The sequence below is a fragment of the Schistocerca serialis genome, chromosome 8, assembly GCF_023864345.2.
Source record: "Schistocerca serialis cubense isolate TAMUIC-IGC-003099 chromosome 8, iqSchSeri2.2, whole genome shotgun sequence".
In the NCBI taxonomy this organism is placed as follows: domain Eukaryota; kingdom Metazoa; phylum Arthropoda; class Insecta; order Orthoptera; family Acrididae; genus Schistocerca; species Schistocerca serialis.
The window spans coordinates 638,428,231-638,453,905 of NC_064645.1; the positions used below are offsets into that span (position 1 = coordinate 638,428,231).

Genomic DNA, 25,675 nt, shown 5'->3' on the forward strand with positions numbered 1-25,675 from the left:
AATTGGTTAACTTCCCATATTGACAGAAGACGACGCCGATAAAAATTTCTTCCCGAAAAATCTTGGAGGCGATGTGACGTGATTTGGCGATCCTTTGACAGCCTGTATCATTGCTGTCATTTGAAATGCTTTGCGGAAAGTTTCGACGTTACGTGATGGCAAATGTGAATTATCCTTAAGATACTTAATAGTTTATGGATTGTTGCTCGTGAAGAATATGTTTGTACACTTATCAAAACGCAATTTCATGAACCGTGAAATATGTATGTAGTTAAGAGCACATTTATGGTCAGTCCTGTTTCTACACTTCACTGCCACCACTTCGATATTAATATCGTCGATTCATAACAGCTTTCAGATTCAGTACTGGAGGATATCGATACTCGATAGTGATCACAGTCAACTACTGTCACATGAAAACAAAAATATGAGAAGAAATTATAAGCATTTTGATTACCAGTAATTTGAATGTATGGTAACATTATTATATGCTCGTCCTTAATAAGCCCAATTATACTTTGGGTCTGATAAAGACATTCATACAAGCATGTACACTAGTACCTGCAAATGTACATGAGAATCCGCAAAAAAGAGGCGTGGTTCAGGAAACTAGCCATCCACAAAATCCGGGTTAGCGAAATGTCAGAACTGATTTCAGACGAGTACAGGCTTACACGAAGTAAAAACTTTCTGATAATACTTCGAAATAAACTTTTAATAAAAGTACCGTGATGGATCGTGTTAGGGCAAGGCATCAGTTAAGTGAAAAGTGCGTGAAAGGTTAAATCTGATAACAGAAGATTAATATATTAATGAGTCATTTGTTTGTAATAGGATTAGCTTGTAGTACCTGCATTGTATTTATTTCAGGTATGCTTACAAACGACTAGAAATGGAGGAGGTTCCGCTGCGAATGAACTCCGATGAACGAGATTTTGAAATTGACGAAACAGATTTTTTATTACAACACTCAGACCATGACCTGAGAACCAACTCGGCGAAACATCGTAGATCCAAGCGGTGTCCCAAATGCCTGTCGCTATTTTTCTGTGGGTGAGTACACGATACGGATATTCTCTGCGAGATTTTAATCGGCGGTTTTAAAACCCAGGGATTCCTTGAAACTATGAGCAGCCTCTCTCGGGACTGTTCAGGCGGGTTACTGCATAAACGCAGCAGTGTGTACAATATAAAAAACTGGATTCTGGCACAAGATCTCAAGAGTCGTTAAAAATTATGCAAAGTGGTGATACCAATTTGTTGACATGTGACATTACTTATTAAATGTAATTGTTGTAAATCGACCAAACGCCAGTTATGGACAGAAAACAATAAAACCAGGATTTAATTTCGTCAATACTGTTTTAAATATTAATTTGATCACTGATACCCCTTTCTGTAATGTATCACAGAGCTTCAAAAACAGGAACAGCTAACGTGTACACCATTTGAATATCATCAGATGTTCAAAAGCATTCTAATCTTGAAACAAAGTTTCATTAATGTGACAGTCAGTCATACATTTAATATGAAATCATTGAAAGTTATCAGGCTTTGCGCTTCTGCCATAAGAATGCAATATTTTTCAAGTTAATCATCAGATGTTGAGCAGAATACTTCAAACAGGAACATATTTTTTACTAACTTCAGTGAATCAAACTGGAATAGAATAGGTCCCAAGGCAGAGTGCACACTTCTGAAGTGGTATCATTAGTAAACTGAACTACAGTAAGAGCATCCTAGTTCTTAATACATTAACAGTACTGGTATCATTTTAAGTGTACAGCTATTCACTGTAATGACATGTAAAGTGTCAGACACCATTATTCAATATATTTTGTATAAATGGCAGCATTGCTTGTAAATATTCAAACCCTTTCTTTTACAGATGGATTTTGGTCACTGTGTGACAATCTTAAGTGCTAAATGTACATAATAACCACCAGACAAGAGGCTTTTAACACAAATGTGGTCCTATTTATAATCACCATCAAAACATTCAGAAACAGAAAAATACATACAAATATACAGATTCTTATACATACCAAATTATGTGGTATATACAAGAATCTGTATATTTGTATATATTTTTTTCTGTTTCTGTATTTTTTATGGTGGTTATAAATGGGGCCTCATTTGTGTTAAGATCCTAGTGTCTGATGGGTCTTATGCATTATTAGCACTGAAGATCTTTGAAACAAAAGATTGCAATTTTTATTACCGATACTGCCATTTATCCAAAATACATTGACAATAATGGAATTAGACATGAAGACACCTTCATTGCTTATTATGGAACTAAATGGAAAAATAAAACTGGCATAAACAAAGCTAAGGCAAATAGCAAAATTGTCTTTAAAACATAAAGCAACTGGGTTTTATATTTAATGAAATTTAGGTTCAAGGTATCTGAGTATTCTGTTTAAAGTTTCCAATTTTTCCTTGATAACTACAGATACCCAGATGCAAATGTTCACTTTTTATTTTGAGTACACAGTCAGTAGTTGTAAATGTTTGCTATACAAAAGAACTAATAATTGGTAACGAGCTAATTTGCTATTTTCACATGTAGTTGTGTTGCAGTGGGTGTGTTTTCAGCATAGTAACTTTCTCTTGTATCTAACAGCAACAGGTTGGTGCATGTCACTTTAAAAATTTAAAATGTTAAATGTTGCAAAATGACAAAATCATTTGCAGTGTCGTGTATGAGTGGACACTTCTGTGAGCTTTTTCTTTAATTTTCATGTCTATAGTTCCCTTGTTGTACAGATTTGTTAGTTAATACTGGCATTTCAAAATTAAATTACCAAGCAAGGTGACACAGTGATTAGCTCACCGGACACACATTCAAGAAGACTGTGCTGGCCGGCTAGTGTGGCCAAGCAGTTCTAGGCGCTTCAGTCTGTAACCGCGCGACTGCTACGGTCGCAGGTTCGAATCCTGCCTCAGGCATGGATGTGTGTGATGTTCTTAGGTTAGTTAGGTTTAAGTAGTTCTAAGTTCAAAGGGACTGATGGCATCAGATATTAAGTCCCATAGTGCTCAGAGCCTTTTGAACCATTCTTGGACTATGCTTCAAATCCCCTTCCAACCATCCAGATTTTGATTTTCTCAAATTCGAGCAAGGCAAATGCAGTAATGAGCCCTTTGAAAAGGGAACAACTGATTTTCTTCCCCGCCTTTTGGAATTTGTAATTCAACATTTCACTCCACCTCCAATGACTGCACTGTCAACGAGATGTTTAAATCTAATTTTGTTCCTTTTTAAAACCTAATGTGTAGAAGTGTGATTAATAATGCATGCTACTGTTGGTATAGTTAAAAACTAGAGGTTTATACTGCATATTATTATCCATCAAAAAGAAAAGGCATTTACTGGTTGTAAAAGTTTTATACTGCCAGAGACAGTGATCATGTGAGTGTGAGATGTGTTTATGTGTATTTGTATGCATATGTTGTCTATTGCAGAAGGAGGCCTTTTGGTCGAAAGCATATGTTTTAAGCAGTCTTTCTGTTGTGCCTCTCTGCAGCTCAACATCTCCACTATATCTTTTTCATGATACTATCATTTTTCCGTGCTGGATTTTCCATTGTTAAAATTTATGGCTCAACTTAACTAAAAGAGAGGATTGATTGTTAGGTCACAGTCTGAGGCTTCAAGAAACTGTCAGTTTTGTAGCTAGACATGAGTACTGTGAACTGGTTCAAGTGGATGTGCATTGCAGTAGTTACTTAAAGATGAAGGGGTTTTTAAGCCATAGACCAGCATGGAGAGATGCATCAAACCGTTCCTTAGACTAAAGGTCATAATAACAGCAACAAGCATGACTAGCACTAAGCAATATCATGAATTTTATTGTTAATACACTGTATAGGTAAAGGTGTTACGAATTGCTCACCTTTTGACAATATATAGTTTTGTAAAAGGAAACATTTTCTGTTGTAGGCTGTAATTTATATCATTTATCTGCTGTGCTATTTGCCAGTTTCGACTACCATATCAGTATGAAGTATATATTCATTAAGAGTGTGCACCATGTTGCCCGAATTGTGGCATACAAATCATATTATCAATCCACATGTGATGTCACACATAGGGAACAATATGCTCTGTATTTAATACAAAACAAAGAGCAGTAAAATATGTAAAAGAACCATATACAGGATAACTTGAGCATGAAGATTCTGTCCTTTAAGCCCAGGACCACATTGTATCATGTGCGAACCAAACCACACACTGTCTGCAACAGAGAATGTTTTGTCACAGATAGGCGCAACAAAAAGACTGCCACAAAATGCGCTTTCCAGCCAACAAGGGTTTTGTCGAGAAAAACACACACACACACACACACACACACACACACACACACACAGACAGAGAGAGAGAGAGAGAGAGAGTCATGTGTTGCACCATATAAACAAGATTATCGATCTATACTTTCACTTGTTTCACATACCTGAAGATTCTCCTTGTTGATGAGATCTTGGAAATACAGTAATTGATTGATTGATTGATTGGCTGAGTGAGTGAGTGATTGTGTGAATGAATGAATACATGCACGCAACCCTCAACCTGAAGGTGGACTTGAACACCAGAGTGCTTTACTGAAAATGATCCTGTTGGAGGTGGTATGCCAATGCCTTCCTCCAATCTTTGAATTGATCTATCAGTCTTATGAAAATCATTGCCACAGATAAAAAAACTGGTAAGTTAACAAAATAACTCAGGATTTAACCACTGACATTTCGATTTACAGTTTGACACTCAGTGGCACAAAGTGCTAAGTGCAACTCCTGAATGGAAACCTTTAAAAATTAATTCCTTCCCTTCATTTAGAGCCATTCCAGACCATGGCAAATAACTATAATGCCCATCTGAAAGCCTTTTGTGCAAATCAAAAGGGTTGCATTCTTTCTCTTGTGACAATGTAAATCACAGCCTCCACTCAATATGAGAGCAACATTTTTATATAGTGTGGTACTAGGTGATGTGTTTTAATAAATGTGTTCTGTACAAGTCAAACTTTTGCTTAACCCATCATGACAGATACATTTTTATTTCAAATACTTAACAGTTATTATTTTAAAAACTTTACAGGTCTTCAAACTCTGACCACCTGCAATTCAGCTGCTGTTCTGCCGTTGATCATTTTGAAAGCCTGTACCCTTGTTGATCAATGGCCCGTACTTTGAAAGGTCAGGGACATCTTCCTGATTCAGTTCAGTGCTTCTTGATGTCCTTCATTACTTTCTTCAACTATTTATTACCATTAGGTGGCTTGCAGAGTATAGATTTAGATGTAGAGTTTACAAAAGATCTTGAACTCAAACTTCTGTGTTTCTTTCAATCCAGACTTTTCTGTCATTCTGAGGGATTCACTTCATAAGTCATTAATAGGCAGTGCACCTATACCTAATACAGCTGAAACTAAGCTACTCACATTCAGTAATTTCTTTCAAATTAATTTCAGACCATTGTTAATCATCAGTAATATCGGTTCATCCCTACATGCAGATAAATAAGTATTCACTTGCAAATAGACATTCACTTTTGAGTTTTATAGTGCCTCAGTTTAGCTTTCCCTGAAATTCCCTTTGTTTTGTACAGGACTTGGGTTTTACGAACAGCAATGGCCATCTTCTCTCTCCTGTGGCCATTGGTGTCTTTCTTGGTAGTTTTCGAAAGTAACTGAAATTGTCCACATTTTTTTGTTTCACTACTCTGTGAGTACATCCTGTGTGACCAAATCAAAGGCTTTCTTAAAGTTGACAAAGACACCTCCTAGGTCCTTCAAGATGTAATTTTCCAATACTCTTTTCCAGACTTGTTTATAACTGTAATAACAAACTTCCTTCTCAGGTTTGACTTCACAGATGGTTGAATGGTGACTATTACAGAACTTCATTGTGCATATTATCATTTTGTATTACTAGAAGAAAGATATGTGTTAATCAGTCTAAACAAGAAAATATGAATCAGAAAAATGAAAATCAGTAATAATTATTATGAATTACAAATAATTTATGAAATACAAAAAGTTACAAGAACAAGAATGATGTCATACCCAGATAAAATCACATAAAATACATGAAAGAGAGTAGTGACAATATTATGAAAAGGATAGTTGCTACTCGCCATATAGTGGAGATGCTGAGTCACAGATAGGGACAAGAAAAAGACTGTCAAACAACTGTTTGAAAGTCTTTTCGTTGTGCTTATCTGCAACTCAGCTTCACCGCTATATAGTGAATAACAACTATCCTTTTCATAATATTGTCATTATTCTATCCTGGATTTTCCATTGTGTGAAAGAGACCAGACATCATTTTAGAGCCTGAACTGTGTAGTAAAACTAAATGCCTTGTTACTTGTGCAGTTTACAAGTCACAGTCATACAGCTAGACAATGCAGTAAACCAACAGAGGGGAATTATTTATGTATAATGCTATGGTAGGTGACTCTCAAAGCTGATATCTACATCCTAAAAAACAATAAGCACATAGAAACTTCCAATCATTCATGTAATACAACTGGTAATTGCCCATCTGCTTAGTTAACCACATGCATTATTTTTTAGTGAAAGGAAATAAGTATAATGTTCTTCTGACAGCTGTGGTACAGCTAGCGGGATTTGAAAACTGGTGATGCGTCTTCATCATGTACAATGGATCAGTCTTATCTGTTTTGTTCACTCAATCATCAATCTGTTCTCTTGCCTGCAACAGCCAGAACTTGAAAGTCACTTCTTAGTGATGCCCTCACCACCACCACTGACACTGACACTGGTTTGCATCTATGTGGCACAGTTTTTATCAGATTTTAGAAGAGCTTCTGAGGCACATTCAGCTGTTCTTGGAAAAGAGCAATGTCAACCACATGTGACATGTGCAACACAATTGAGGGATGGTGCGCACATTGCCCATGGTTTTAAAGTGATATTCTCACATGATAGTATGTCATCCACTGCAATATCTTGCTGCCCACAATGTGGAAAATGTGGAGTGGCACCAGTGCATGTAGATAATGGTGTCAACAAACCAAAGTTCGGTTTGGACACTGCAGTGCTTTACTAGGAATGGTCCTATTGAAGATGGTGCACCTTTACCTTCCTCTGAGCTTTGAAGTGAGTTACTGGGGAACCTACAGTTTAATGTGGACTCTGAAAAACTACGTGACTTTGCAGTTTCAACATGCACAAATAACTGCCAGTGGTGAAATCAGTGGTCAATGACAAAAATCCCAGGACCAACTATGATAAAATCCTGGACCAATGGATTGTTAGTTGACCACTTATCCACACAGCATACAATACAGCAAAAGATTAGATGATCTCATCTCTGCATCTTAGACCGATTGAAGAGCTGGTGCTTGTAATTAACATCAAGGTTTGCATGTATGTTTCTGTCTGTTCCTGCTCACATCAACAACCTATTATTATGGCATTTGGTTACTTCAGGTGTGAATGCATGTGGAGAGATTGTGGAAATCAAAATGAGGTCACAAGTGCATCATCTGTGAGGTGTGAGATGAAGTTACAAGACAAAAGCTTTACTCTATGTGCTCTTTCAACAACAGCCTATGTCTTTGATGTTGTTGATGAGACAGTCACAATTTGGAATTCTCCGTAACCAGCACTCCCAGGTATTGGAGCTTCTCACATCTCTCATAATTACCTCTGTTCAACTTAATATATTTCTCTTTAACAATAGCATTTTTCCTGGAAGCAAAGAAATACTGTGTTTTTGTGTTATTTACTCAAAGTCCCAACTGTTCTGCCTCCTTTTCCAGTCTGCCAAATCCTTCCACTTCTTTCAAACTTCTAGACAGTATACACACATCATTGGCATAAGCTAGATTTTGATGCATACGGTTAAACTGAGTACCACCTCCTTTATCAAACTCCACCCTTTGCATCACTCTCTCCAACACTATGTTGAAGAGTAGCATGGATAATACATCCTTATCAAATATATATGGGACTAGGAAATGACATTAAGGTCCTAGACCCAATGAAGGGAAACTCCTGATCTACACCTCCACATGGTAGAGAGTGGGCAACGTCACTTCATGTGATGGCTAACGTAGACAGGGACCAAGGGATGACTAGGATAAGTCATCACCCCAGCATTTGCTGGGCAGGGCACCCTCTTGTCCTGGAAATAAGAAATCATTTCTAAAGGCGGAAGAACTGGCTTATGGTCAACGGCATGGGATGGGGAAGGCAACGGGATACCACCACAATAAAGAACTATGGTATTCCCAAGCATCACCAGGAAACCATGCCAGTATCTTCTGTAAAATTTTCTGGAGACAAAATAGTCCCCCAGTCAGATGTCCGGGTGGGGACTGCAAAAGATACACACAAAGTGAAGGAAAAGCATCCTAATTTTAACATAGCAACTTGGAATATGAAAACACTGCTTCAATGTAGCAAACTAGAAAATCTAAAACTTGAAATGGAATGACTGGAAATTGATATTCTAGGCATATCTGAGATGAGGTGGTCCCAATCATATGATTTCTGGCCTGAAGAATACAGAGTCATTCACACCAGAACTGACGAAGTAGACCAGGAATGGGAGGAGTTTGAATAATTTTGAGAAAAAACTATGGCTCACATGTCAAGGGATATGTGCAATATAGCTCTCGAATAATACTAGTCAAACTTGAAACTAAACCAAAGGACACTGTGATAATACAAATATAGATGCCAACATCCAAAGAAGAAGATGCAGTTGTTGACGAAATATACGAAGAAATAAGTAATGCGATGAGATATGTTAAGGGAGATGAAAACCTGATTCCCATGGGGGACTGGAATACGATTGTGGGTGAAGAACCGGAGGTAGGAATTGTTGGCAAATATGGGCTTGAAAGAAGAAATGAAAAAGGAGATCGACTAATCGAGTTCTGCTCGAGGCACCAATTAGTTGTTGCAAACACACTTTTCCAACATCACAAACAAAGAAGATGCACATGGAAGGCCCCTGGAGATCTGAAGAGACAACAGATTGATTACATTCTAGTGAAAGCATGGAATAAGGTAAAAGATTGCAGGAGCTATCCATCTGCAGATATAGGCAGTGATCATAACCTGGTCCTGATGAAAAGTTCACTCAGATTCAAATATTTGAAGAAGAAGCCAGTAAAACTTAAATTGGAAATAGAAAAACTGACAACTGAGAGACTGGCAAAGTGCTATGCTCACAAAACAGAGAACCTAGCTAAAAAATTTCAACATGGTTGAGTAAATGAAGACTGGGATCAAATTAAATCTGGTATATACAAAGCAGCAGAAAAAGTAGTTGGAAAAACTAAACCCAAAAACAAGAGGAAATGGATTACAGCAGATATTATTGAGCTTAGAGAAAACAGGAGATTATACAAAAATGCAACTTATGAACAAGGAAAAGCTGAATACAGAAGACCAAGGAATTTAGTCAATTGATAAGCTAGGAACACAAAAGAAAATTTTCTTGAGGAAGTGTGCAGGGAAGTGGAAGAAAAGATGCAAAACAGGAGAACTAATTTTGCCTACAGAACAGCAAATACATTTTTTCACAAACACAAAACAACACTCTCAGACACAAAAGAAAATAAGAAGGGGAAAATGCTGTTTGGTGAAGACATGGTAAGAATACATAGAGGAGTTGCATGCTGGAACACATCTTTTGGAGGAAGTAATAGGAAGAGAAGAGCAAGTAGACGAAGGTGACAAAAGAGATGACATTCTGCAAGAACAATTTGACAAAGTTCTAAAAGAACTACGGGACAACAAAGCAATAAGTATTGATGACATCCCTTCAGAACTAATAAAGAATGCTGGTGACAGCATGAAAACAATGCTGCTTAAACTTATTAGGTCCATCTATAACACAAGAGAGATACTGACAGACTTCCAGAAATGCATCATTGTTCCTATACCAGCATCAGCTACAAAATGTGGGGGTACCAAACTTTAAGCCTAATATCAAATACATCAAAAATTTTCATAAAAATAATTCTAAAGAGAATTGAAGAGAAGGTGGAGGAAATGCTGAGTGAAGATCAGTTTGGTTTCAAAAGGGGTTTGGGAACAAGAGAAGTGATTCTGGCTTGGAGATTCCTTATCGAAAAGCAATTACAGAAAAATAAACCAACTTATATTGCCTTCGTAGACCTGGAAAGGCATTTGATAATGTTATCTGGCAAGAGATGTTCAGAGTGCTGAGGGAAAGTGGAATGAAGTACAAAGACATCCGTGTGATGCTCAGTTTCTATAAGAATGAGGAGGCAGTGATTAGGAACTGTCACCAGGAACAAGAAGCAAATATTAGAAAAGGGTTAAGACAAGGATGTGCTCTCTCTCTCTCTCCTCTTATATTCAATGCTTACATACAGGAAGCTATAGACAAAGTCTGAGAAACTAGTGAGGTGGGGATCAAAATTAATGGGCAAAAGATAGAGATGCTACGTTATGCAGATGTTATTGCTATAGCCACGAAGACAAAAGATGATCTAGAGGAAGTCCTCAGAACAATGTAAAGGATTGTATGCAATCAGCATGGAATGCGAATAAACAAGAAAAAGACTGAAGTGACGGTATGCAGTACAGGAGCAGAATATGAACCTCTGAGAATGAGAATTGGAAGAGAGGAGCTGAAAGTGATAGAGGAATTTACTTATCTGGGAAGCAAAATCACAAGGAATGGTAGAAGCTGGAAAGAAATTGCGAACAGAAAACAAAAGGGCCCAAATTACATTTAATTGGAGGAGGAAGCTATTCACCAGCAAGATCATGTCTGAAAATAAGGAATGTATCACAAAAGCTTTCATTTCGAGTGTGGCCATATATGGATGTAAAACTTGGATAATGAGAAGATACTATGCTAAGACACTTTGACAGATGCTGCCCTGTTAAGAAAATACAAAGAGTGTTCACCCATAACCAAAGTGCAAAAACCAACAGACTGATACTTCCAGCAAATATAATAAAACTCAGGCAAAACATCCAGGACCTGGATGTGTTACACAAGTCAACAAACCTGCAGGTTTTTAAGGCCAAGTACAACGAAGCCAAGAAAATCTTTAAGAAAGAGCTTTCAAATCTAAGAAAACAGATATACTGCAGTGAAATAGCTCAATCAGACAATATAGCCAAGACCTCATGGAGAATTGTAAATCAATTTCGCAAAGCCACACCGAAGCCAGAAACTGAAATTGTAAATATAAGACATGAAGGAAACATAATTAAAGATCCTAATACAGTCTGCAATGTTTTCAATAAATACTTTATATCTGCAGCTGTTAGTCCAGTTAATAACACAATTGTAAGTAGTGAGGTAAAGCTCTACCCCTTTGAAGAGCCAGCTTTTGAATTCAAACAACTAAGTGAAAAAGAAATAGGCAGGATAATAAATAACCTAAAGAATAAGTTCGCATCTAAATGGGATGGTTTGAGTAGTATATTGATTAAAAAATGTAATAAGGAATTAGTTAAAATAATCACCCACCTGGTAAACTGCAGTATCAGAGACCATACATTTCCAAATGTATTGAAATGGAGCACAGTTAAACCAGTGCATAAAAAAGGATCCAAGGAAGAGGTTTCAAATTTCAGGCCCATAGCATTAATATCTGTCTTCAGCAAAGTATTTGAAGTTGTGCTGCTGACACAACTTAGTGACTATTTCTTGAAAAATAAGTTCCTAACAGAGACACAACATGGATTCCGAAAAGATCATAGTACTATCACAGCAATTATGGAATTTCTTCACAAAACGTATGGTGCCCTTGATCAAGGAATGCAAACAGCTGGCATATTTCTAGACCTTACTAAAGCCTTTGACTCGGTAAACCATGAGTTACTTTGAAGTAAACTTGAGTCATACAATGTAAATGCTGCGTCCATGCAATTGCTGGCTACATATTTATTTAACCGCAAGCAGTGTACAAAGCTGACATACAAAAACAATAATCAGATCTTTAATTTCCAGTCCAAATATGAGACAGTCACACAAGGTGTACCCCAGGGCTCAATTTTGGGCCCTTTCCTTTTCCTAGTGTACATAAATGATATAGAGCAACCTTTCAACTCCCAATTGGTAACCTATGCAGACGATACCTCACTGTTATTTCTTGGTAAACAAAATGATGAGTTAACGTTGGTCAAATAACTACTTATTTCAAAGATCAAGGTTTGAAAGTTAATATCAGTAAATCTCAGTTATTGCCATTTAAACTTACAAACTCACACCAAACCTCTATCAGTAACATAGGTCGAATTGAAGTAGTGGACACAGCGGGCTGCAGGTTTCCAGGTATTCACCTAGATGAAAGTCTAAGATGGGTAAACCATATCAAATTTTTATGCAATAAAATCAGCAGTTCATTACATCTAATCAGCCAGTTATCAAAAGTAGTCCCACATCAGACATTAAAAACAATTTATTATGGAACCATTTTTGCACAGATTAATAACGGGTTAGAGATATGGGGGTGTGCTGCCGACATACATATGGACAGGATATTAACCCTACAGAAAAGAGCAGTCAGAATTATCCATGGATTAGGGTATAGAGATTCATGCAGGGAAATCTTTGTTCATCATAAATACCTCACACTCTACTCACTGTATCTTTACAAATTAATTATATTATTTGTGACACATCAAAACAAAGCAACAAAGTGCTCTGATATGCATGCCTATAATACAAGAAACAAAGACTGCTACTACAGACAAAGAACAAATTTGAAAACAACAGACCATAGTCTATGCATTAGTGGTCAAATATGGTACAACAAATTACTGAGCTCTATAAGGTGCCACAAAGGGAACTTACTCAAAGTGAAACTGAAATATTTCTTGATTGACAAGTGTTTATATTCTATAAGTGAATATTAGTATTAAACTAAAATAAATTGGAAACATTCCACGTGGGAAAAATATATCTAAAAACACAGAAGATGTGACTTACCGAACGAAAGTGCTGGCAGGTTGATAGACACACAAACATACACATGAAATTCAAGCTTTCGCAACCAATGGTTACTTCATCAGGAAAGAGGGAAGGAGAGGGGAAGACGAAATGATGTGGGTTTTAAGGGAGAGGGTAAGGAGTCATTCCAATCCCGGGAGCGGAAAGACATACCTTATGGGGAAAAAAGGACAGGTATACACTCACGCACACACACACATCCATCCGCACATATACAGACACAAGCAGACATATGTAAAGGCAAAGAATTTGGGCAGAGATGTCAGTCGAGGCGGAAGTACAGAGGCAAAGATGTTGTTAAATGACAGGTGAGGTATGTGCAGCGGCAACTTGAAATTAGCGGAGGTTGAGGCCTGCTGGGCAACGGGAAGAGAGGATATATTGAAGGGCAAGTTCCCATCTCCGGAGCTCTGATAGGTTGGTGTTAGTGGGAAGTATCCAGATAACCCGGATGGTGTAACACTGTGCCAAGATGTGCTGGCCGTGCACCGAGGTATGTTTAGCCACAGGTTGATCCTCATTACCAACAAACACTGTCTGCCTGTGTCCATTCATACGAATGGACATTTTGCTGCTGGTCATTCCCACATAGAAAGCTTCACAGTGTAGGCAGGTCAGTTGGTAAATCACATGCGTGCTGTCACATGTGGCTCTGCCTTTGATCGTGTACACCTTCCGGGTTACAGGACTGGAGTAGGTGGTGGTGGGAGGGTGCATGGGACCAAGAGTGTCTTTCCGCCGTCCACCTAACCTTCGTAACCTCTTGGTTCAACCCTATGAAATCCCAAAACCATCTTCCCTACCCTCTGGCTCCTACTCTTGTAACTGCCCCTGATGTAAAACCTGTCCAATGCACCCTCCCACCACCACCTACTCCAGTCCTGTAACCCGAAAGGTGTACACGATCAAAGGCAGAGCCACGTGTTAAAGCACGCACGTGATTTACCAACTGACCTGCCTACACTGTGAAGCTTTCTATGTGGGAATGACTAGCAACAAACTGTCCATTCGCATGAATGGACACAGGCAGACAGTGTTTGTTGGTAATGAGGATTACCCTGTGGCTAAACCTGCCTTGGTGCACGGCCAGCACATCTTGGCACAGTGTTACACTGTCCGGGTTATCTGGATACTTCCCACTAACACCAACCTATCAGAACTCCGGAGATGGGAACTTGCCCTTCAATATATCCTCTCTTCCCGTTACCCACCAGGCCTCAACCTCCGCTAATTTCGAGTTGCCACCGCTCATACCTCACCTGTCATTCAACAACATCTTTGCCTCTGTACTTCTGCCTCAACTGACATCTCTGCCCAAATTCTTTGCCCTTACATATGTCTGCTTGTGTCTGTATATGTACGGATGGATATGTGTGTGTGCGCGAGTGTATACCTGTCCTTTTTCCCCCATAAGGTATGTCTTTCCGCTCCCGGGATTGGAATGACTCCTTACCCTCTCCCTTAAAACCCACATCATTTCGTCTTTCCCTCTCCTTCCCTCTTTCCTGATGAAGTAACCATTGGTTGCGAAAGCTTGAATTTTGTGGGTGTGTTTGTGTTTGTTTGTGTGTCTATCAACATACCAATGCTTTAGTGTGTGTGTGTGTGTGTATGTGTGTGTGTTTTTATATATATATATATATATATATATATATATATATATATATATATATATATATTTTTTTTTTTTTTTTTTTTTTTTTTTTTTTTTTTTTTTTTTTTTTTTTTTTTTTTACACCAACAACCTGAAAACAGCTTTCGCATCCCGCAACTACCCTCCCGACCTGGTACAGAAGCAAATAACCAGAGCCACTTCCTCGTCCCCTCAAACCCAGAATCCCCCACAGAAGAACCACAAAAGTGCCCCACTTGTGACAGGATACTTTCCGGGACTGGACCAGACTCTGAATGTGGCTCTCCAGCAGGGATACAACTTCCTCAAATCCTGCCCTGAAATGAGATCCATCCTTCATGAAATCCTCCCCACTCCGCCAAGAGTGTCTTTCCGCCGTCCACCTAACCTTCGTAACCTGTTAGTTCATCCCTATGAAATCCCCAAACCACCTTCCCTACCCTCTGGCTCCTATCCTTGTAACCGCCCCCGATGCAAAATCTGTCCCATGCACCCTCCCACCACCACCTACTCCAGTCCTGTAACCCGGAAGGTGTACACGATCAAAGGCAGAGCCACGTGTGAAAGCACCCACGTGATTTACCAACTGACCTGCCTACACTGTGACGCATTCTATGTGGGAATGACCAGCAACAAACTGTCCATTCGCATGAATGGACACAGGCAGACAGTGTTTGTTGGTAATGAGGATCACCCTGTGGCTAAACATGCCTTGGTGCACGGCCAGCACATCTTGGCACAGTGTTACACCGTCCGGGTTATCTGGATACTTCCCACCAACACCAACCTATCTGAACTCCGGAGATGGGAACTTGCCCTTCAGTATATCCTCTCTTCTCGTCATCCGTCAGGCCCCAATCTCCGCTAATTTCAAGTTGCCGCCACTTATACCTCACCTGTCTTTCAACAACTTCTTTGCCTCTACACTTCTGCCTCGACTGTCATCTCTGCCCAAACTCTTTGTCTTTAAATATGTCTGCTTGTGTCTGTATGTGTGGATGGATATGTGTGTGTGTGCGAGTGTATACCTGTCCTTTTTTCCCCCTAAGGTAAGTCTTTCCGCTCCCGGGATTGGAATGACTCCTTACCCTCTCCTTTAAAACCCACTTCCTTTCGTCTTCCCCTCTCCTTCCCTCTTTCCTGATGAGGCAACAGTTTGTTGCGAAAGCTTGAATTTTGTGTGTATGTTTGTGTTTGTTTGTGTGTCTATCGACCTGCCAGCGCTTTTGTTCGGTAAGTCACCTCATCTTTGTTTTTTATATATATATATATATATATATATATATATATATATATATATATATATATATATACACACACACAAAATTCAAGCTTTCGCAACAAACTGTTGCCTCATCAGGAAAGAGGGAAGGAGAGGGAAAGACGAGGATGTGGGTTTTAAGGGAGAGGGTAAGGAGTCATTCCAACCCCGGGAGCGGAAAGACTTACCTTAGGGGGAAAAAGGACGGGTATACACTCGCGCGCACACACACACATATCCATCCACACATATACAGACACAAGCAGATATATTTTTCCCACGTGGAATGTTTCCCTCTATTTTTATATATATATATATATATATATATAGTGACTTCTGTGGTTCAGTATTTCAGCAATGTGCTATCTCTCTGTTATTTGTCTGAATGACTTACCCATCTAAAAGAAACAGCCTTTGCCTTCTTTGAGTAGATATGTTGAGATGATTCCTAGACACTTTTCCCCAGGATGTATCAGTATACATTGAAGAATATTGTCACAGAAGAAGCTGAGTAGCACAGTCACCGTGGTGTAGTGGTTATGATAGTACACTGTAGACTGTTGCATGGAGGGTCTTGAGTTCAAAACTCACCTGATCTGTAAAATTTTAATTTCTATATGCAGTTCAAGTACATTATAGAAGTATCCACAAATGCCAAGAATCATTGTACTGGAATGTTCTGTAACAGTATATATACTGTATGTGTTCTGGCCAGAGGCAGTTCAGAATGAACCTTTGTTAAGTGAAGTTAGTGTTCGTCATTCATCTAATTACACCTTCTTCTATGTGACAATATTATTATTGTTTTGACAACTGTACTTGATTTGTTTTGAAATTTGTGATAGATTTTATGAGGCACAGTTGTCTGTCTCAACCTAATATCAGTATCTGACAGGTTGGCTCACACCCTGTCCCACAAACCAGACCTTCGAGGTGGTGCAGCCATGAGCATCACTCTGGCAGTTTTCCAGGAAATAATTTTTAATATTTTTAGGCATATACAGACACTATCGTTAGTGCAAAATGCTTCGTACTAGCACTAAATGTTGCTTTTGTGAAGATGCATATTGACTGTAAGGTGAATGCAGAATGACCTGGTTTTGGGACACTTGGAGAACTGTTTATATGAATGTGTGAATTACAAATTATGGCTTTTTGTGTCCTGGAAACTGGCACATTGATGCTGTATAAGAGGTGTTAAAGTGAAAACCTATGAAACATCATAGCAACCAAAGGAGTTGAAATTTACATATGTGACTTTGGGATAACAAATTGAGACAGCTAGAGACAAAGTGGGACAACATGCAATAGAAGCGTGCTTTGTCACCTCCCCCTAACAAATTCAAAGTTGTGCCCTCAACAGGCAATGTGATGCTCATCTTTTTTTTAAATGCCCAAGGTCCGACACTCGTCGAATTCCTTGAGAATGGAAAAACCATTAATGGTGATTTGTACTGTGAGACACTCCTTAACCTATGCAAGTCCATCAAGAGCTAACAGGGAGTAATATTGCTTAGTTATAATATGCATCCACAAACTCCTAGATCATACAAAGTATAATGGCCAAGTTCAAGTGGCAGCAGCTTGAGCATCTGCCCTACAGATTAGACATGTTATTACCCTGTGACTTCATGTGCACCCTGTGACTTCATGTGCCTGGTCTGCTACAAAAAAAAAAAAAAAAAAATATCTCAAAGGAAGCACTTAAACTGGGACAAATAACTGAAGGATACAGTGGGGGGTTGGCTCCTGTCACAGCCACAGGAATGCTGGGAACAGAGAATCCTTCAGCTCATGAAACAATGAGATGACTGTACTCAGGCCAGTGCTGATTACTTTTGAATAAAGACTCAGTTGTACCCACAGTAGTGTTTTCTATCTTTTCTTTTGAGCACCCCTCATAGATCAAAATTCCACATGCTCCCATCTTTTGAAAGTTCTGGAATATTTTGATACATATAATAACAGAAAAACTAGTAGAGCTATCTTTGATTACTGCCCTATGATTGTGGCCACTTAACACAATGCAACAAAATAGGGGCACACCTTTTTATCTTCAGTTTTATTGCCTAAGCATGGCCAAAGAAGATCCAGATGCGTGACTTCTAATTTGTCTCTGGGCCGGATGGGTGTAGTCATTTTTTGGTAGCACTTACAGGTGACTGGATCTCAGTCATAAAATCACAAAAGTAGATATTTAAAAACACCAGATAGCAAACCTCATATTCTGAGCCATCTGTTCCTGTGCCACATATTTTATTTCCCATTTCTTTTCTATCTTAGTTAAAAGAACTAACAAAAGGGTTCAGTCATGGTAAGAAAAATGAATGCAATGTGCATATGGCTCTACTCGCAAGGAAGTGTCACTTTTGAGTAACTGTAGGGGTGTACAACATAATGGACAAAATTTCTAGGTGGTGCTGTGAATGACAGGTTGCTCTAAACATTGAGAAATGTAAGTTAATGTGGTTGCATAGGAGAAACAATCTTGTAACACACAAATACAGCCTCAGTAGGGTGCAGCTTGAGTTAGATTTGGCACTGGTAGGTTCGATCAGCATGCAAGTATTAAGGAGATTCATAAACTCAAGTGGGTATCCTTTGAGGAAATATGACACTCTTCTCGTAAGGCACTATTATAGAAATTTAGAGAACTGGCATTCGAGGCCTACTGCAGAAAGATTCTACTGCCACTAACGTACATTTTGCGGCAGGACCACAATTCTAAGATATGAGAAATTAGGACCCAGACAGAGGCTTTTAGACAGTTGTTCTTCCTTTGCTCTATAAGTGAGTGAGTGGTCAGATATTCTACCGGACATGAGCATTGTTCTTGAATGATATTTCAACAGTGTGACTCGTTATCTTGATCAGGTGCTACCTAACACTGCTCGTCAAGTGGAATGGGTCCAGTATTTATGCCTACACTCTTCCCCATCCATTGTCAGTTCCCGGTATTCCACCTGCTGTCCACTTATGATAAAAGTGCCCTGTGACATTCCATTCTTGGTCCAGTGCACCTGGTGCTTTATCTGGATTTCATTTTCCCTGTCCACCCCATTAGGTCTCCTTTTTGCAGATTTCTTCTGTTGCCCCCATTGTGTTTCCAATGCAGGATTCTTGGCTGTATTGAGTTGATACCCAGTGTCATGATTCATGAGGTTTTCTGTCAGCTTTATATTTCTGGACTCTCTTTAACACTTCCCCAATATCTGAGAGTTAGTGCCAGAACCCTTGTTTCGTCATAGTTGGTGGAATGATTGAGTTTTAGATACTGTTGACAATGACTGATTTGGTAGCCAGTCTTAGTTAGGTGCACCTCTGCATCTGATGTCCACTTTTCTAGCTGTTTGGTCAATGTACGACATCCAACACTGGCAAGGCATTTTATAAGTTCTTGGTTTTCATATTCCCAGGTTGTCTTTCACATTTCCCAGTAGCTCTCTTATTTTGGTAATAGGACAGAACATGCACTTGATGTGGTGCTTCCTGGTAATCCTGCAGATTTTGGTAAAAACAGATGCTGCACAAAGCAGATACACCTCATCTTGCTTTTTTTGTGGACCATGTGGTGGAAGAGCTGGTTGTAGGGCCTCCTGAATGGTCATGTGTCCATTCTTGCTGAACACTGATCATGGATGCTCAATTTCTACTGTCGAATTATCAGGGTCTGACAATGTGCGTGTCCTGAGGACCAATGTTTTCAGAACATTGTTCATCTGCACTGGGTAGTGACAGTTGCTGATTTGCAGGTATAAATCAGCATGTGTATGGTAGCAACATACACTGTGGCCAAACTGCTCATCTGCTCTTCTTGTGATAAGTACATCCAGGGATGGCAACTGGCCATCCTTTTCCAGCTCTATGATGAACTTAATACTTAGGTGGTGTCAGTTCAGATGTTCCAAAAGCTCATTGAGCCTATCCCCACTATGAAGCCAGATCACAAAAGTATCATCCACGCACAAGACGAAACACATGGGTTTGTATCTAGCTCTCCCTAACGCCTCAGTTTATTTACCTTCATATCATTTCAATATCTTTATTTGCATGTTTTCAATTTTGATAGCTATGTTGTACTGTTCATTTGCTAGATTAAGTTATTATCTTTTTATATTTTCTTTGAGGCTACATTGGTCCCTACTTTACTTTTGATTTTGTGTTGGAGTTGTCAGCCTCGACATTTACAGGCTGGTGTTTATTTAATTTTTTATACTTTTTTTTACTAGATTACCTTTATTATTAGTTTTATTTAATGTTTGTAATTTTTGCCAGTACTCTTTACCTTCCTGTTTTGTTTGACCCTTTTTTAGTTAGGACACCAATATTTTTACTACATCCCTGGCTTTCAGAGGCTCAAGTGGAGGCTCCTACATCTGGCAGAAAAATTCTTGCTGGTGTTTTATTGAAGTTAGATGGATATGGTATTTTTTGAGTAATAAAGGTTTTGAGTAATTAAGGTTTCATTAAGTTTATCAGGTAGTGTTATTGTTAGATTTATTTGGTTTTGTCAAGCTGATCATAAGTCTTTAATTGCTTAGTCTTCTGTTACTCATAGCTATTGGTGGTTTAATAACAATAAACTGATGAGGTTGTATGGCTTCACTTTCTTTAATGATTGGTCATTGTTTATGTTCTTCTGATTTATTTTGTTTGTCAAATTTTATTTATGAAATTTAGGTAGATGAAGATTATCAATGATATAATTAAACTTATACTCAGTATGGCATAGTTATGAGATCTTTTGAGATCATCAGATATGTCTGCTCCTTGAATTTAAATTTGATAGGAAGCTACTCTCTCTCTCTCTCTCTCTCTCTCTCTCTCTCTCTCTCTCTCTCTCTCTCTCTCTCTCTCTCTTGATGACCTCGCTGTCTGGTCTCCTTCCCCAAAACAACCAACCAACCTCTCTCTCTCAACATTGTTCTTACTATGTTAGAAATGTTAATGGAATTTAACCATTAATACAAAAAGCATTCAAATTTGCTTTACAGTTCCTTAATTGGAACTTGATAGATCATTTATATTATTAACAACAATAAACCACTTTGTGGTTCCATTTAATACATAATAAAGGTACATTTATGAACCTTGCACATCAAAACTGACTACAATAATTTGCTTCTTATTCAGTATAAGGTTGATTGTAATATCGATACTTTCAGATTGCAACCCAAATGTTATATTTAAGTAGAACCCTTTTTTCTGCTCATTGTAGAGCACCTTGATTTCATTTTTGGTATAATACTCGTAGGAGGACTAAAATGAGGATTATTGTTGATATTGTTCAGATTATAATATTTGATGTTTTTTAATAATTGCAGCTGGTAAATTAAAGCAATTTATAAATCAAAAATTAAGATTACAGAAATTAAAAAAAACTGAAGGGAAAAAGGTAATCTTGCTGATATTTTTGTGTTGAATCTGCATTCAAATGTTGATCTTTTTTTCTCAGTCAGTAATTCACTTTTTGAAAGAATCATTGCAAGAATTGCAACAATTATTGGAACAATGGATCTAATAAAAATTCTTGTAGATAAAACTATAATTGTTTTCCTTGATTAATAACCAAGCTTTTTTATTGGATGTCAAACGTACTGTTTATCCTAGGAAAACAATTATCTACGTCATCAGTAAATTGAACTGTGAAAGAAAAAAATCAAACTACATCTCCAAAATGTTATCATGGGTCTAGGTTCATAAACAAATTTGTGTCTTGGTAAGAACTGATCTATAGAATGTTGAAGTAAACATTTTGTTAGAAAAATTGTTCCAATTGTTCCAAGTTTCATGGAATCCTGTGACAACAAAGAATGTTGACCCATAAACTGCATTTGCAGTGGTAAAAGGTGCTTCTCAATATAAACTGAGGTGACAAAAGTCATGGAATACTTCCTGATATCATGTCTGACCTCCTTTTGGCTGGCATAGTGCAGTAACTCGGCATGCTATGTACTCGGTGAGTTGTTGAAAGTCCCCTGCAGGAATATTGAGTCACGCTGCCTCTAAAGTTGCCCATGATTGTGAAAGTATTGCTGGTGCAAGAATTGACCTATTGATTATGTCCCATAAATATTTGATTGGATTTATGACAGGTGAACTGGATAGCGAAATCATTTTCTTAAACTGTCAAGAATGTTTTTCAAACCAGTTGCAAACAGTTGTGGCCCAGTACCATGCATAACGTGAAGTCCATGAATGGCTGATACCAGCTTGCACAGTGCCTTGTTGGCAACTTGGGACTATGGCTTAGTGGGGTCTGTACCATACTCGCTCCCTACTATCAGCTCTTACCCAAAGAAATTGGGACATCTGACCAGGCCACAGTTTTCCAATTGACTATGGTTCAGCCAATATCATCATGAGCCCAGGAGGTGCACTGCTGGCGATGTGCTGTTAGTAAAGGCACTCGTGTCAGTCGTCTGCTGCCATAGCCAGATTTTGCCACACTGACCCAACAGATACATTCATTGTATTTCCCACTTTGATTTCTGCAGTTATTTCATGCAGTATTGTTTGTGTGTTAGCACTGACAACTCTGTGCAAACGCCAATGCTCTCATTTGTTAAGTGAAGGCCGTTGGCTATTGCATGGTCTTTGGTGAAAGATAACCCTGAAATTTGGTAATCTCTGCACAGTATTGAAACTGAGGATCTCAGAACATTGAATTCACTAATAATTTCTGAAATGTAATGTCCCATGCGTTAGCTCCAACTATCATTCCGTGTTCAAAGTGTGTTCATCCTCGTCATGCCACCATAATCACATCAGATAGCTTTTGACATGAATCACCTGAGAAAAATGACAGCTGTGCCAATGCCCTGCTCTTTTATATTTTTATTTATGTATTTACACATCAAGTTCCATAGGACCAAATTGAGGAGCAAATCTCCAAGGTCATGGAACGTCTCAGTACATGAAATTACAACACAAAAGTAATAACAAATAAAAATAAATGTTTATGAACTCACAAAAAAGTCAGTCCATAAGTTTAAGTAAACGCAATCAACAATACAACAAGAATCAGCATACTTTTTCAAGGAACCCCTTGACAGAATAGAAGGAGTGACCCATGAGGAAACTCTTGTTTTGATTTGAAAGCAAGTGGATTACTGCTAAGGTTTTTGAATTCAAGTGGTAGCTTACTGAAAATGGTTGCAGCAGTATACTGCACATCTTTCTACACTGGAGTTAAGGAAGTCTGGTCCAAATGCAGGTTGGATTTCTGCTGAGTATTAACTTTGTGAAAGCTGCTTATTCTTGGGAATAAGCTGGTATTGTTAATGAGAAGCAACAGTAAAGAATGTATATGTTGAGAAGCCAATGTTGCGAACCTATACTGCTTATTGCCCGAACCACCCATTTCTGAGCCAAAAATATCCTTCCAGAATGGGAAGAGTTACCCCAAAGTATATCATCATATGACATAAATAGATGAAAATAAGCAAAGTGCACTAATTTTTGTGTCGAATGATCACTCACTTCAGATACCATTCGAATAGTAACAATGCATTAAGTCTTTGAACGAGGTCCTGAACGTGGGGTTTCCACAGTTTACTATCTGAACACCCAGAAGTTTGAACTGTTCAGTTTCACTAATCAATGCCCTTTCTGTGAAACTGAAACATCAGGTTTTGTTGAATTGTGTGTTAGAAACTGTAAAAACTGAGTCTTACTGTGATTTAGCATTAGTTTATTTTCTACAAGCCATGAACTTAGGTCATGAACTGCACTATTTGAAACCGAGCCAATCTTGCACACAACATCCTTTACTACCAAGCTAGTGTCATCAGCAAACAGAAATATTTTAGCATTGCCCATAATACTTGAGGGCATATCATTATATAAATAAGGAACAGGAGTGGCCCCAACCCTGATCCCTGGGGCACGTCCATCTTGAGCGTAGCCCACTCAGACCCCACCTCACAGCCATTATCAACATTGTGAATAATGACCTTTTGCTGTCTGTTGCTAAAATAAGAGGTGAACCAATTGTGAGCTACTCCCTGTATTCCGTAACAGTCCAACTTCTGGAGCAATATTTTGTGATCAACACAATTGAATGCCTTAGTTAAATAAAAAAAATATGCCTAGCATTCAAAACCTTTTGTTTAACCCAGGGCTTCCCAACCTGTGGTCCGCTCTTTCTAGGGGATCCGCAGCCACCTTTCACCAAATCGTGTAAAATAATGAGTAAAATTACTGAATAAAAATGTGAAAATCAAATTCATCACTATTTTTTTTCCGTGTGATCCCCAAGCAGCCTTTGCGGTTCCTAAGTGAGAACACATACACATTTTAGTGCCGGAGAATGCAGCTTCTCTGATCGACTGTTTCGCAACAATACGGGGATTGTTTGTGCCCTGGCTCACGGCACTAGATGTGCTGAAACCTTTTACGCATGCGCGGAGCGAGCTTTGTCGACCAATCACAGTGCTCGCTGGCACGTATGTGGTCCCAGGCATCATTAAATGTAAAACTTGCTTTGTCAGTGCACCACCTATTTCATAAGTCGATTTTTGACCAGTTTATTACTTCTAACATGGATCGGTTGCTGAATTCGGGATGACTGAAGAAAGGTGCAGTTTCTCCATCGCCTTCACAACAAGGGAAGTTTCTAGTTGAAATTAATGAGGAGGGAGGACGACCAAAGGAAGACTTTACATACATTTGAACATTTTCCTTCGGATTTCGTGCCCCCCCACACACACACACACACACACACACACACACGACTGTCACGAAATATGCATGCTCCTTACACAGCAGTAGCCAAATAGTGGAAGTGAACAGACCATAAGCGGCAGGCAGTCAACAGCGAACAGTTTGGACGTGACATTGATTGCTCTTGGAAGAAGACAGCTCCATCGTGTGAAATTTTAATCAGGCTATAGTGTTTTGAACAAAGTGAGTAAATCCACTAGCAAGTGTCTGGATGCAGTGGGAATTCAAATTGGATCGTTAATTTTAAGTTGTTTTCACTCATCTCTAAATCAAAGACTATTGATACTTTGAGGGGGGGGGGGGGGGTCATTGGGAACATGGCACTTCCATTAAGAAGCTTTCAGTTCCCATGGGCTTCGCTCTGAAATTTAAAGTTGTGCTCTTGATTGACTAGGGGTCCGCCATGGATTTTCGACTGAAGAAGGGGTCTGGAAGTTGAAATGGTTGGGAAGCCCTGGTTGAACCCATCCAGTACCTCGCAAAGAAAAGAAAATACAGCATTTTCAGTTGTTGAATGACTTCTAAAGCTGAACTGTACTTTTGATAGCAAATCCTGTGATATAAAATGATAAATTATCCTTACATACACAGCCTTCTCAATAACTTTAGCAAACACTGATGGCATAGAAATAGGTCTAAAATTATCTACATTATCCCTTTCTCCCTTTTTATAAAGCAGCTTTACTACTGATTAGTTTAATAGTTCAGGAAACTGACCATTCCTAAAGGAAAAATTACAAATGTGGCTAAATACAGGGCTAATACATGCAGCACAGTACTTTAATATTCTGCTTGGCACTCTATCATAACCATGAGAGTCCTTAGTCTTCAGTGATTTGATTATTCACTCAATCTCCCTCTTGTCTGTATCGCAGAGGAGTATTTCAGACATCAGTCTCAGAAAGGCATTGACAAGAAAGTTATATGATTCCCTGTAGAAACTAAATTTTTATTTAATTCACCAGTAATGCTCAGAAAATGATTGTTAAATACTGTACATATATCTGATTTATCAGTAACAGAAATATTTTTACTACAAACTGACTTTATATCACCGACCTTGTGCTGATGACCAGACA

General features: G+C 38.6%; 1 protein-coding gene across 1 annotated transcript in view; it reads left to right on the top strand.

The window, feature by feature from the left end:
- Window positions 1-427: 427 nt before the first annotated feature.
- LOC126416765 (probable phospholipid-transporting ATPase IIB) overlaps window positions 428-25,675 on the top strand; it is a 173,583-nt gene continuing 148,335 nt past the window's right edge. The window contains exons 1-2 of the mRNA XM_050084607.1: window positions 428-769; window positions 871-1,053. Of these exons, the coding sequence (XP_049940564.1) occupies window positions 732-769; window positions 871-1,053 (221 nt within the window). The 5' untranslated portion in view covers window positions 428-731. The remainder of the gene's footprint in view (window positions 770-870; window positions 1,054-25,675) is intronic.